Source organism: Nansenia antarctica, assembly GCF_963989245.1.
Source record: "Nansenia antarctica genome assembly, chromosome: 12".
NCBI classification, from domain to species: domain Eukaryota; kingdom Metazoa; phylum Chordata; class Actinopteri; order Argentiniformes; family Microstomatidae; genus Nansenia; species Nansenia antarctica.
Window position 1 is genome coordinate 1868801 of NC_137682.1, and position 13642 is coordinate 1882442.

General features: G+C 43.3%; 1 protein-coding gene across 1 annotated transcript; it reads left to right on the top strand.

Annotated features, from left to right (window-relative positions):
- Positions 1–792: 792 nt before the first annotated feature.
- On the top strand, positions 793–2277 carry LOC308168522 (P2Y purinoceptor 3; the record flags this gene model as incomplete). Its single annotated transcript, XM_080543122.1, has 1 exon — positions 793–2277. The coding sequence occupies one exon, from the start codon at positions 793–795 to the stop codon at positions 2275–2277; it is 1485 nt and encodes a 494-aa protein (XP_080399248.1).
- Positions 2278–13642: the final 11365 nt, after the last annotated feature.

Here is a 13642-nt window from a genome sequence, read left to right on the forward strand (position 1 = left end):
ACAGGTGCATCTCAACACAAAGCCCCCTGGGCGTCCCTAACACCTAAGCAGGGCCACAGGCTGGCTGCCTCCCTGCCTCCCTGCCACGCCACGTTGATACAGTCATTTGTGCAAAAGGAGCAACATTTCTGTATTATAAATCCTTTTTTTTGTTTGGTCTTGGTCTAATATTTTGAGATACTGGATTTTGTTGGATTGTCATGAGCTGTAAGCTGTAATCATCCACATTAAAACATAAAAAGGCTTGAAATATTTCACTTCATGTGTAAGGAATCTAGAATATATAAAAGTTTCACTTGAATTTTCATGGAAAACTTTTCCACGATATTCAATTTTTTTTAGATCCACCTGTAGTATTTCCCTCCATCAGCTCTCTAATAATAATAATAATAATAATGAACGTTTCCATGATATTTGTTTAGATGCACCTGTATATGCTGCTGTAGGTTGAATGAATGAAGGTAAGAAAGGAATGGGGGGGGGGGTTACATGCAAAACATGAGAGTGGGGAGTTAATAGTTCAGAGGAGCTTCACAATATGATAAGGCTAATGCAGCGTAGCATGAACATTTATTGAAATGCTGTGTAGTGAATAGGTGATACTAACACTACTCTCTCTCTCTCTCTCTCTCTCTCTCTCTCTCAGGTGAGCAGAAGTGGACGTGGGACATTAATAGTTTGAAGGCTTACAGAAGAAACTGTAAGGAATACAGGAAGGAATGGGAAAATGAGAGAGAATCACAACGTCCACTATAACCGTCACCCAAACACAAACACACAACCGTGACCACGATGGACGCCCCTGCACTCGACCCCAGAGGTAGCGTCGCTGCCGTCGATGACATCAGTGCTGCTGCTGCCGATGACATCATCGTCGGAGTCCTCAACTCCTCGTCTTCCTCCACTTCCTCCTCCTCCTCCTGCAGCATCGACGAGTCCTACAAGTACATCTTCCTCCCCCTCTGCTACTCCTTCACCTTCGTCTTCAGCATCTCCCTCAACTCTGTGGTCCTCTACCGCAGCTTCAGACGCACCAAGCGCTGGAACCCCTCGCTCATCTACATGGTGAACCTGGCCTCCACGGACTTCATGTACGGCCTCTCCCTCCCCTTCCTGGTGGCCAGCTACGTGATGCGGGACCGCTGGGTGTTCGGGGACTTCATGTGCCGCCTGGTGCGCTTCCTCTTCTACTTCAACCTCTACTGCTCCATCTTCTTCCTCACCTGCATCTCCGTGCACCGCTACTTGGGCATCTGCCACCCCATGCGGACCATCACCCTGGAGACCAAGAGGGCAGTGAAGTGGACGTGTGTGCTGGTGTGGGGGGTGGTGTTCGCCCTCACCTGCCCCATATTCCGCTTTGCCCAGACAGGGTTAGTGGAGGTGACTAGAGGGGGGGGAGAGGGCGGGGGCGGGGTGGCGGTGAACGGGGACGGAGGGTATAATAACACAGGCGTGGTCGAGGCCTATCAGAACTGCTGGGATGACGCCATCGATATAGAGTTCGAGGTCTACGTGCCGTACGGCATCGTCCTCCACATCCTGGGGTTCTTCCTGCCCTTCTCCATCATCGCCTGGTGCTACTCCCACGTGGTGCTCACCATCTTCAGAACCCTGAGGTCACAACCCCAGTCCCAGAGGAGGAGAGGAGGAGAGGGGGAAGAGGGGGGAGGAGGAGGAGGTGGAGGTGGAAGGAATGGGGCAGGGGGCAGCAGAGGAGCCAGGATAGGAGGAGGAGGAGGAGGAGGAGGGGTGCAAGGAGAAAGAGGAAGAGGAGGAGGAGGAGGAGGGACGGGAGGAAGAGGAGAGAAGGGGATGTCGATCTTCCTGGGTAGCCACTCCCCGTACGCCCACAGACGCAGGAAGTCCATCAAGACCATCATCACCATCACCCTCCTCTTCGCCCTGTGCTTCTTCCCCTTCCACGTCACCAGGACTATCTTCCTCATCCTCAAGGTGACGAAGGGCGTGCCCTGCCAGACCATGACCACCGTCTCCATGTGCTACAAGATCACCAGGCCCCTGGCCTCCTTCAACGCCTGGCTGAACGCTCTCCTCTACTTCCTCACCAAGGAGAAGAGCACGCCCTGCTGCCCGCCGCACGACAACAACACCAACGCCACCCAACATGGCCTCCTCTGGCCGCTGAGGATGCTGGGAAGGGCGGGAGACGAGGAGGAGGGAGGAGAGGAGGCGGTACACAACAAGGATAACGAGTGCAAAACGCCTGTATATATACACAGAGGGCTACCCACGGTGAGGAATATTGTAGAATGAGGTTTTGTTGCTTGTAAAAGTTGCTTGAAATACAATGAAATATGGGTATGTACAATTCTGAATAAGTAGCTGACAAGAGAATAGAATACTTTATCATCCGTCCTGCAACCATACAGGCAAACACACATAATAGGTATGACAATCACTGGACTTTATACAATACACATGAATACAACAACTATTGTTGACAGTATTTAAAGGTTGATGATTACATCTAGAATAGATATAATCTGTATATTACCACAAACAGAGATGATGATGATGATGATGATGACGAGGATGATGATGATGATGTGTTACACATATGTTTTGATAAGTTGTTTTTAAAAAGTTTTTTTTTTTACTTTGTTGGAGTCAGAAGTTATACCTCAGGCAAATAAACACTCAGAGAAGGACTTGGTATGTGTCATAACTACATTAGAATGTACGTTAGAATAACATGCACACACACACACACACACACACACACACACATGCATGCACACACGCACACACGTGCACAACACACACACACAGACATCTATAATATGTGTCACCATGTTATAAACCTAGTTTAACAGCCCTTGATGACAAATGTGTATGATATTTCCTGTTTATCTTGTCTGCCATGTTGAGCATGTGTGAAATATGACTGGATTAAACATGTTTAATGTAAACCTACAGTCCTGTGGTTTGTGTAGGAGCGTGTGTATGTGTCTATGTATGTATGTATGTATGTCGACTATATTCCCTGTGAGTGTGAGAAACGGAGGGTCATGCCTGTGTAAACAATGTGGATTAGCAATATTGTTAATAATCCCCCTGTCCATCTGAACAAAACCCAAAGGTCAACTACTAAGCTAATGTAATGCTGAGTGTTTAACACACACACACACGCACACACGCACACACACACACACACACACACACACACACACAGGATCAAATTGAGTAGAACACCACATCAACTCCAGGAAATCCACTCATTCACAAAAACAAGCCTCACCTCCCACCAACACAACAAAACACTTTCTACCACTCAGGACGGAACGGGTCGGACCGTACATTCTGGGCCATTGTGATGTCACAAGCACTCAGGGACTGTGGGGACGGAGCTACTTTGTCCTTCCGACGGCGAGACTGATGAACCGTGCAGACCTCTCTGTGCCTCAAAGATGGTTGTGTTGCCTTTTGTTCTTAGCCTTTGGTAAATGATTAAACTTAATATTGGGTTATGCAAGGCAGATCTGCTGTATTGATGGAAAGTCTCTACTCTCACACATAAACAACTTGGTGATAAACACAAGAAGGCTTTTCAGGAATGTTTCTATGTTGACTATCTAGTCTAGATTTAGCTATCCAATCTCTAGCTATCCATCTGTCCATCACAAATGATTTCACACATGTTAGCCTACCTTGAATGAATGAATGGTCTTTATTGTCAATAATACAGTACAGGTACCATACAACGACATTTAGGAGGGGGGGCTCCCCTGGTGCTAGGAAAAAGACTAAAAACAAGAAGAGAAAAGAGCTGGTTTACATAAATAAAGGCTATGTACACTATCCACTATACTATACAATAAAACACTGTGCTGTACTCTATGCTATGCTATACCTATTCTAACATTTCCTATCTCTGAACCTTATGTACCCGAGGGTTGTCATATTGCACATAGCATACCTTGTGTTACAAATGGCCTACTTGCAAACAGATGTCATCATGTACATTAACAGATTGCTAGAACTATTTGATCTTATAATACGGTATATTACTTTTAGCAAGTCTCTTGTATCTCTCTCGCTCTACACAAGTGTCCATGTTGGATTAGAAACTATTTATTGTCAATCATGTGACTGAAACATCTAGGAAACAAGAGAATGCAGCTCTCTTCTCTCTCTCTCTCTCTCTCTCTCTCTCTCTCTCTCTCTCTCTCTCTCTCTCTCTCTCTCTCTCTCTCTGTCTCTCTCTCTTTCTCTCTCTCTCTCTCTCTCTATCTCTCTCACTCTCTCTCTCACACACACACACACACACACTTTCTCTCTTCGTTTCTCTTCCACGTTAATAACATTACTATTTTCTACAACAATGCCTATATTGTAGGGCCACACATATCAGACCTTCACATTTGACATTTGTTCAATTTACCACTATCAAACTATAGGGGGCGACAAATCCTCCCCTTTTGCACACATCCCGGTCTGGAAATTCAAAACACAACCGACTGTATCATTTCCCGTGCTGCACTACGCCTAGAACAAATCTTTGACGGTTATTATAATTCACCAAAAAATTAAATAAAAATCACAGAAGCAATATTATGCAAAAGTGACCAGCAATATGGATTAGGCTAAGGGAAACACACAACATACAATTGGTGAAAAATTATAATTCGCCCGTCTAAATTTATAGTTATTTTTTCCCTGTGCTGCACCGTGTCACCGGGCAGAGTACAGCCGCCTCGCGCCGCCTTGGCGCCATATTCAAACGTCTTCCTGACAGAGAATGAGAGTCTAGCTTAGGAAAATATCATTAATCTAACATCATTTTTTCCATTTCTTTATCACATTCAGACGGGGCATATTTTATATTTTCGCAAGAGTTGTTGCTTTCCGTGATATTTGATCTTGTTTTCCTGAGGTAAGCATTTGAGACTTTTGAGCTAGCAGGTTTAGCTAGCCGTGTTAGCTAGCTACATTGACTTGTGTGGAAGAAGCTGTCATTTGTGTTCTGTGATGTTGTGAGTTTTGAGTTTAAACAGCTTTGAAAGTGTTTGATAACTAACTAGTACATAACGTTAAGCTGGTTATATTTATAGAATAATGTCCTCGTAGTTTTAAGCTAAAACACGTTGTTTTTGACATCTAAAAAAAAAACTTTTTTTCTCTGCTTATCAGCCTCGTTTGAAACGCAACGTGACTCTGAACGCATTGAGCTGATCTCGGGTTGACATTGACTGAGGCTTGTATATGCGCAGTTGAGGCTTGTATAAAGCTGACATACTGAGATAGCGACCAGTTGTAACGTTACATGGTTATCTAGTAAGAACAAGTTGTCAAACGTTTAGTGAATTGTTGTTCATATCGCCTCTATATCGAAGCTTTGTTGCCTGTCTGTCTGTCACGCCCCGTGTCAGCCCCGAGTCTCTGAGCACCAGAGGTTTGCTATGGGACCCCTCCCCAAACCCTCCATGACTATCCTCCCCAAAATGAATGAATGAATGAATGAATGAATGAATGGTCTTTATTGTCATTGATATAGTACAGGTACCAAACAACGACATTTGGGAGGGGGGGCTCCCCTGGTGTTAGGGAAAAAAAACTAAAAAACAAGAAGGGAAAAGAGCTGGTTTACATCAGCCGTTCCCTATGAGTATTAAAATAAAAAAGTACATACAGATGTACTTAGAAACACTTAAAAGCACCGATTTTGGGAGATCCCCCAGCCTCGCGACCGAGCGCGCCGCCATCTTGAATCCCTCCCCAAAACCCTCCATGACTATTCTCCCCAAACCCTCCATGACTATCCTCCCCAAACCCCCCATGACTATCCTCCCCAAACCCTCCATGACTATCCTCCCCAAACCCTCCATGACTATCCTCCCCAAACCCTCCATGACTATCCTCCCCAAACCCTCCATGACTATCCTCCCCAAACCCTCCATGACTATCCTCCCCAAACCCTCCATGACTATCCTCCCCAAACCTCCATGACTATCCTCCCCAAACCCCCATGACTATCCTCCCCAAACCCTCCATGACTATCCTCCCCAAACCCTCCATGACTATCCTCCCCAAACCCTCCATGACTATCCTCCCCAAACCCTCCATGACTATCCTCCCCAAACCCTCCATGACTATCCTCCCCAAACCCTCCATGACTATCCTCCCCAAACCCCCCATGACTATCCTCCCCAAACCCCTCATGACTATCCTCCCCAAACCCTCATGACTATCCTCCCCAAACCCTCATGACTATCCTCCCCAAACCCTCCATGACTATCCTCCCCCAAACCCTCCATGACTATCCTCCCCAAACCCCCCATGACTATCCTCCCCAAAACCCTCCATGACTATCCTCCCCAAACCCTCCATGACTATCCTCCCCAAACCCTCCATGACTATCCTCCCCAAACCCCCATGACTATCCTCCCCAAACCTCCATGACTATCCTCCCCAAACCCCCCATGACTATCCTCCCCAAAAAACCCATGCTGCAACCCCCCTAAGGACTCTACTCCACCCCCATAGATAATAGAATATGTTCACATTATTTACTGACATTTCAAAACCATGTGAAATGTAAACGCTTATTATATCTTGGTTTTGTGCATAATCTTGGAAGCAATTGATCACATTCGTTACAATAATAACGAGTCGCTCGCTGAAAGCAAAGGAAACTAACTAACTAACTAACTAACTAACGTTATTATCTGAATCAGCAGTTTCTGTCAACCCAACCCCTCCCAGACATTGATGACAAAATATCGTTTTGTCTGGGGAAAAAAATATAGCTAATCAGCCTTGTCCTAAGGTGTAAAGTGGCTTTATACTAATCTAGTAGTTTAAATGAGTCAGATACTTTGTAACGTAAAGAACGTGTTACTTAAAGATGTTTTTATGATGCGCAACAGACACTAGCGGTTGTCTTTGAGACGCCTGTCCCCTGCCTGGCCCAGTGCGTGTGTGTGGATGTGTGTGGATGTGGATGTGTGTGGATGTGGAGTCAAAGTCAAACTCGGTGGCGATCTCGTTACTTTTAGGGAGTTGCCGCATCGTTCAACCGTCAAGTAATAAAACCCGTGTGGTGTTGCAACCATTTGGAAAATTGACCAATATTCATAGTCCTCATAATAAGGAATAATATAATAATATCTCATACGAATGTGAATTGAATAATCGTTGATTATTGGAATTGGTTCAGAAATGAGAATTGTGACATATGGCCTCAATGTATTTGGTATATTTGATTTGCGATCGCAACAACAGGCTTAGAAATATGACTTGGAGTTTATAGTGAAACAGATCGTATCGAACGTTCAAGTGCTTGTGCATAAAAAGTGCGTCATCGATGCCACGTACTTGCTACTGTACTACAAGTACATGTGTTACAAATGTGATTTTTCTTTTATGTTAGTCTCACTTCTTCAAATTATCACATTGATATACGTGTTTTGTATGTAATATTTGATGCCTTTTCGTAAGGAAAACACGCACCACTGCACAGTTCAGTTTATGGCGTGATGCAATTAATGTAGGTTAACATGCAGGGTATCAGCAAACAGAATCCACTGAATGTAAGGAGCTAAAACGTCACAATAGGTATAGTTTATGATGTCATAATAGGTATAGTTTATGATGTATACGTTTTGATAGTGATGGTGATGTTTTCAAAATATCTATCACAATATTTGTTTGTGCAAATAATGCAAGGTCTGTCTGATCAGTTTAGGGTTAGGGTGTGTGTGTGTGTGTGTGTGTGTGTGTGTGTGTGTGTGTGTGTGTGTGTGTGTGTGTGTCATTTAGGATATGCCTTCAGAAATATGTAGTTAGGTCAGTCACTTGATGTGATTATCCCATCCTGATGAACCGGAATAATTCAAGGCTAGGACGGGGAACAGGTGCTCTTTCAAATTCCTCTTCCTACGGTTCTTTCAAAGGTTATATTAAACTCAAACAGACGCCTATGTTACTTCCTACTGTACGTACACTCCACAGTTCCAAAGTTGTGTTATTTAAAAGTTCGGAGGTCATCTATCAGTAAAGCAGAGCATTGCATTGGTGTTTGAAACCTATTAAGGGTCTAGGCTACATTTATATGGCTCCCCCAGTGACTTACTGGTTTAAGTGGTTTTATCAAAACTCAGTGTTGCGTAGCAGGCATATATTCAAAGGAGTAGGCTAGGCCCATGTGTCTGTTTGCTTAGTGGAGTACAGTATTTTTGCTCTTGTGTGTTTTATTTTCTCTGTGATATTCCTTTTGATTATTAGGCATTTATTTTTATTTTTATAGCAGCTTGGTTTTGTAGTTGTATTACTATAATCACCATTATAATGATTTAAGAGACAAAATACATTTGTGCATTTGCTCAGTAACCAGAATAAGCATCCGGTGCCTATTTAGAAGTGTGCCTAGGTCACGTCAAACTGCCTAGCCAACAGAGATGCTTTACCCCGAGTTAGAACTCTGGAATAGTGTGTGAAGTCTAAACATTCTATTTATGATTCCAGTGTGTAGGCCTTTGTCTTTATTTTCGTATTGTATGTGCGCATGCACTTTTGTGTGTGTGTGTGTGTGTGTGTGTGTGTGTGTGTGTGTGTGTGTGTGTGTGTGTGTCTGTGTGCGTGTGTGTGTGTGTGTGTGTGTGTGTGTATGTGTGTGTGTGTGCGAGCGAGCAAGAGAGAAGGGGGGAGTGTGTGTGAGAGAGAGAGGATGGTTGAGGCCCCTGTCCTTGGGTAAAAGTATCTGTAGATCCAGAAGCACATTTTCTCCACTTTGTGGGGCTTGTGTTTCCATCCACTGTTCACATGAGCTTAGCCTAATTAGGATATTTAATTCCTGATTAAAGGTTTAAAATTACACTTGGCAAGTGAGTTGATGAGTCCCCGATTGCAATTAAAAAACAAAAAAATCTACAGATTTTGTATTTTTTTGTCACGTCTCTTTGACCTTCCGGTTTGTCCCTTTCTTCTAAGCTCAATATGAGATGAACTGTGGCTAACGTATACTTTTTTTTGTTTGGTTTGGGACGTTCATTGTTCATTCACTGTGGTTTTGAGGTGTACTATGCCAGCAAGAAAGGGCTTTGAATTGAAAATACTGTCATTGTCGCTGTGGCAAAAAAAAAAAAAACACAGCACACAACGACACTTTCCCTATTTTATTCCCCTCTCTCTGTGCTGCTTTTCCGCAGTCTAGCCTAGTTCTCCCCCCCTTTTTTCTCTCTCCCTCTCTCTCCCTCGGTTCTCTCTTTCTCCCTCTGTTGGCTGTAGTGAATGCCTTGGCAGCCGTACAAGAAAGCGAGCGAGTGGAGGCTGCCTGCACTGGCGCACCCCAGACATGTAACCTCGCAAATTAATTTTTTGCCCCCAGACGTTAGCAGCGACAGACCCCAAATTTCACACACATCTAAGGCCAGCCCGGGGGGACCCCCCGATTTTTTTCCTGATTTTTCAGGCCCTCCGAAAATGTTCATTTTTATTGTAGAAAGTGATGCCCCGGGAAAAAGGCTACAGCCCTTTGGTTTTTATGCCTACTAAGTTCCCCGGGCTGCTTCACTAGCTACAGCTCAGCCGAGGCTGCAGTGCACTGAACAAGACTCCTGGTTCTAGAGGTGAATAGAGGGAGGGGGGGGTTATTGGAGGGGGGGTATGATGAAGATACAGGAGGAGGGGGTGGGGAGGGGAACAAAAGGATTTTGGGGCAGATTTTAAGTCACTGGAGCCCCCCCATCTAGAAAAAAGGAGCCCCCAGCTTTGAGAGAGATGGGTTGTTGTTTTTTTGGTTCTTCTTCTCCTGAAATTAGACTACTGGGGTATTCCCATTGATAAGTGTCTGTGTGTGTGTGTGTGTGTGTGTGTGTGAGTGTGTGTGATGGGGGGCTCTTTTACAAGTGGGGGACACTTTTGTGTTTGAGTAATGTTGCTGCTGTGTGTTTTTTTTATCTGCTGTAATTGGGAAAGAGTGGAGTGAAGTAGTTATTGGTTAGTTTGGAAGTTTTAGCTTTGACTCAAGTTGTTGTGTGTGTGTGTGTGTGTGTCTGTCTGTCTGTCTGTCTGTGTGTGTGTCTTTATCCTTCATAGAGAAAGAGAGCGTTGGCCTTTTGAAAAACTGAATAGAGGCGCATCAGCTTTAGGAGACAATCACAAGGTGTGTGTGTGTTCTAGAGAACAATTGAGGGGGGGTGCTCTGATTATTTTATACCCGAGGGGGGAAATTGGCCAACAAAACCATCTCCCTTCTCCTTCGTTTCTTTTTTTTTTTAATGACGTGAAAAATGGACCAAGGGGTAAGTGAGGCTTTTTTCTCTGTCTGTTTGAAAGCTTAAAATGGCCTCTGGTTTGAATGGGGGGGAGACGAAGCCTAGGCCAGGGGGAGAGAAAGCTGTTCTTCCACCCGTACGTCTCGCTTTTCTTCCTCTCTCTCTCTCTCTTTCTCTTCCTTCCCCTCTGCCACTCTTTCTGCCTCGCTCTTTCTCTCGATCTCTCTGTCTCTCGCTTGCCCCCTCTCTCTTGCTCTTCCTCTCCCTCCCTCTCTCTCTCTCTCTCTCTCTCTCTTTCCCTTCTAACTCCTTTACTCCTTTTTGAATGAGGCTGGCAGTTTGAGACACAAAAAAAACAAATGTTTGAAGCCCAAAAGCTGACGTTGAACACTTGCTTAAAATCTTTAATAAGCTGCTCGTAACGCCAGCCTACTTTACTGTGGGTGAATATTAGTGTTAGTGTAAGCAGCACAACAGTGTGAGAGATTAGATATATCCATTTCATTGGTTTTGAATGTTTAATTATATGTCAGTTGAGATTCTGTGGTCAATTAATATGCACATTTATAATATAATGTATTTGGTTTTCCTCTCTCGTGTCTGGTTCAGATGTTTTTGCTTTTTGACCTTGGGAAGCTGTTTTTGTCCCCTACCACTTTGTGGTTTTAAATGGTGGTTTTTGTTAAGTCTGAAAAGTGTGGTGTATCGAAGGAAATTAGGTTAATTAGATTTTATATGATTTTAATCATAGTGAAAGGTTTCCAATTGATGCCCTTTTTCCCTTAAGAAATCACACTTTTCAGTGTGTAAAAGTTTAAGCACACCACATTGGGTGTGGTGTGTGTAAGATTGTTTTGTTCTCCCCCCCCTCCTCTTCCAAACACCAAATATTTTTCAAACTAAATTCAACAACCTTCAGCACAATTGCGAAACTCTTTTTCTATTCTTAAATCCCTATTTACACATATTAGTTTGACGATTAGTTTTTTTTAAAAATACAGGCCTGTTCTTATATTAATAACTTGCTTGGATTGACTATCACTGTCTTTTGTGGGCCATCTGACACACCTGTTAAACAGATACTAGGACAGTGTGTGTGTGCGTGTGTGTGTGTGTGTGTGTGTGTGTGTGTGTGTGTGTGGTGCTCCCCCGATGTATGCATCTGTGTCCGTTTGTACTAAGCTTCCTTCAAGGGCCACATCAGCAGTGTTTTAACTGCCAAGTGACCCCCCTGTAACCACCGGTCTCTCTCTCTCGTAGGCCTCTCTCTTTCCTCTTCCTTCACTTGCTTTTCAACTTTCCCCCCTCCTTTTAAACCCTACATCTGAGGTCTGTCTGTCTGGAGCTCAGGTGTGTTGCTGACTTCTGAATGTCGTTGTCAAGGTCATATGAGCTGAGGGCCTAGTATGTGCACAATCTCTCTCTCCTCTTAACCCCCCCCCCCCTCTCTCTCTCTCTCTCTCTCTCTCTCTCTCTCTCTCTCTCTCTCTCTCTCTCTCTCTCTCTCTCTCTCTCTCTCTCTCTCTCTCTCTCTAACAAACACACACTAATAATGTTGTCTTAAAAGCAAGGAGGTCAGATGAGGGCCTATCAGGTGTGATTCGTCTCCAGGGTATTCCAGAATTCATTCCAGTCCGGTTCTATTGTAATGAAGTCTTGAATAATTGTGTTATATCCTCGTAACAATTGAGTTTTTTTTTTTTTTACAAGCTTTTCTGGCATTCAAAATGTGCTAAACATACATGAACAAGCTCCTATACCATGCTTACAGTATGTCTATATCTTGTACCATTGGGAGTGGCCTAATTAATTGGTATAGAGGTGTGTGGTTAGCCTCTTTATAATATAGATTCTATCTAGGCTACTTCATATTTACTCTCAGCACGAGAGTAATCATTGGTACTGTTTTTGATAGATTCTAAATGGTACATGTTTTATTCTTAATGATATGGAACTAAATAATTTCACCCATTCATACATTGACATCATGTATTCTCTGGCAAATGTGTGGCAGTCTGTACTGTACATACGCTGGAGGCCTACCCCTTATTTTGATTTAGGGAGAACATTTTCAGGAGAAGGTGGTGTCTATTTTAGGCCAAAAATATATGTGCATGAAAAGTTAGTGATCATGTCCATTATAGGAAAATATTATATATGTTCAATGTACATTGAAATACTTTAGATATGGCCTTTGTTAGCTGACAACGGAGCTCTTACATGCAGACAAAATAAATAACTTCAATGTCTGTAAAACCAAGAAAAGGTTGAATATTCGAGAGAATTATCATTCTGGTAATGGTAAATTGTTTTAGGATATACATTTAATTCTGCTGACAGGGTTTCTTATGTTTGTGTTGAGGTTTGTAGTAGAGAAGATGAGCCGGTGTAGTCTGCAGTAAAGGAGAGGGATGGTCAGAGAAGTCTCCTCTCTTCTCACTTCTCTCCTTTTGTCATCTTCACCCTCCATTTTGTCCACTTGCTCGCCGTCCATTTTGTAGGTCACATCGTCTTAATTAATGAAAGTTTCATAGAAGGGAATAATAATTCCAATGCAATTTGAAATAATTCCAGTGGGTTTTTAAGTTTGCTCAGTATTGTATTTGGCTAGAATATATTTTTTTCTGTCTGTCTTTTCTCTGTTTTTGTTTTCATCCAGCAGTGCATGTCTACACGTATTTCATAATGATTTACACAACCCTTGTTCCTATTAAGACATTTCTTGAAGTTTTGACACACCCCGAGTGTGAAAATAATAATTTTGTTGTGTACATTTTGACAAATATTTTAGTGCACTACGGTAAGTAATTCGGTTAAAAGAAAAGCTGTTATCTTTTGCAATATTAAACAACTCTGAAAAAACAGGAAAGCCAATCTCGCCTGAATGCAATGTTTATCTAATACAGTGTGTTTTGTGTGTTATCTCCTCTGCACAGCTCGAAACGACACCATGGAGAATCCCCGCATGCCCTGGCTCCCAACCCCAACACACACACACACACACACACACACACGCACACACACACACACACGCACACACACACACACACACACACACACACACACACACACCACTCTCTCCAGGGCACCCTCTAGCAGCACATCATGTTTTGCAGGTATCTATGGCAACTCCAAATCATTATGTGCTGTCACTGGGTGCCCCGGAATGTCGTCATTCTGATCCCATTCCATTCCGAAGGACTCCTCATCAGCCCTTTGATGTTCTGTGTTATCCACTGTATGTATATGTTGTCATTGTTGACCATTGACTTGAATAGGAAGGGTAAACCTTGTTTTTTTCCAGTCCCTTGCATTTGAATTAGAGGTGTATTTGAATTATGCTTTGGTCATCAGACAATCTGACGTGTAACATTATTTTTATGACATTAAAATGACATCTTTGG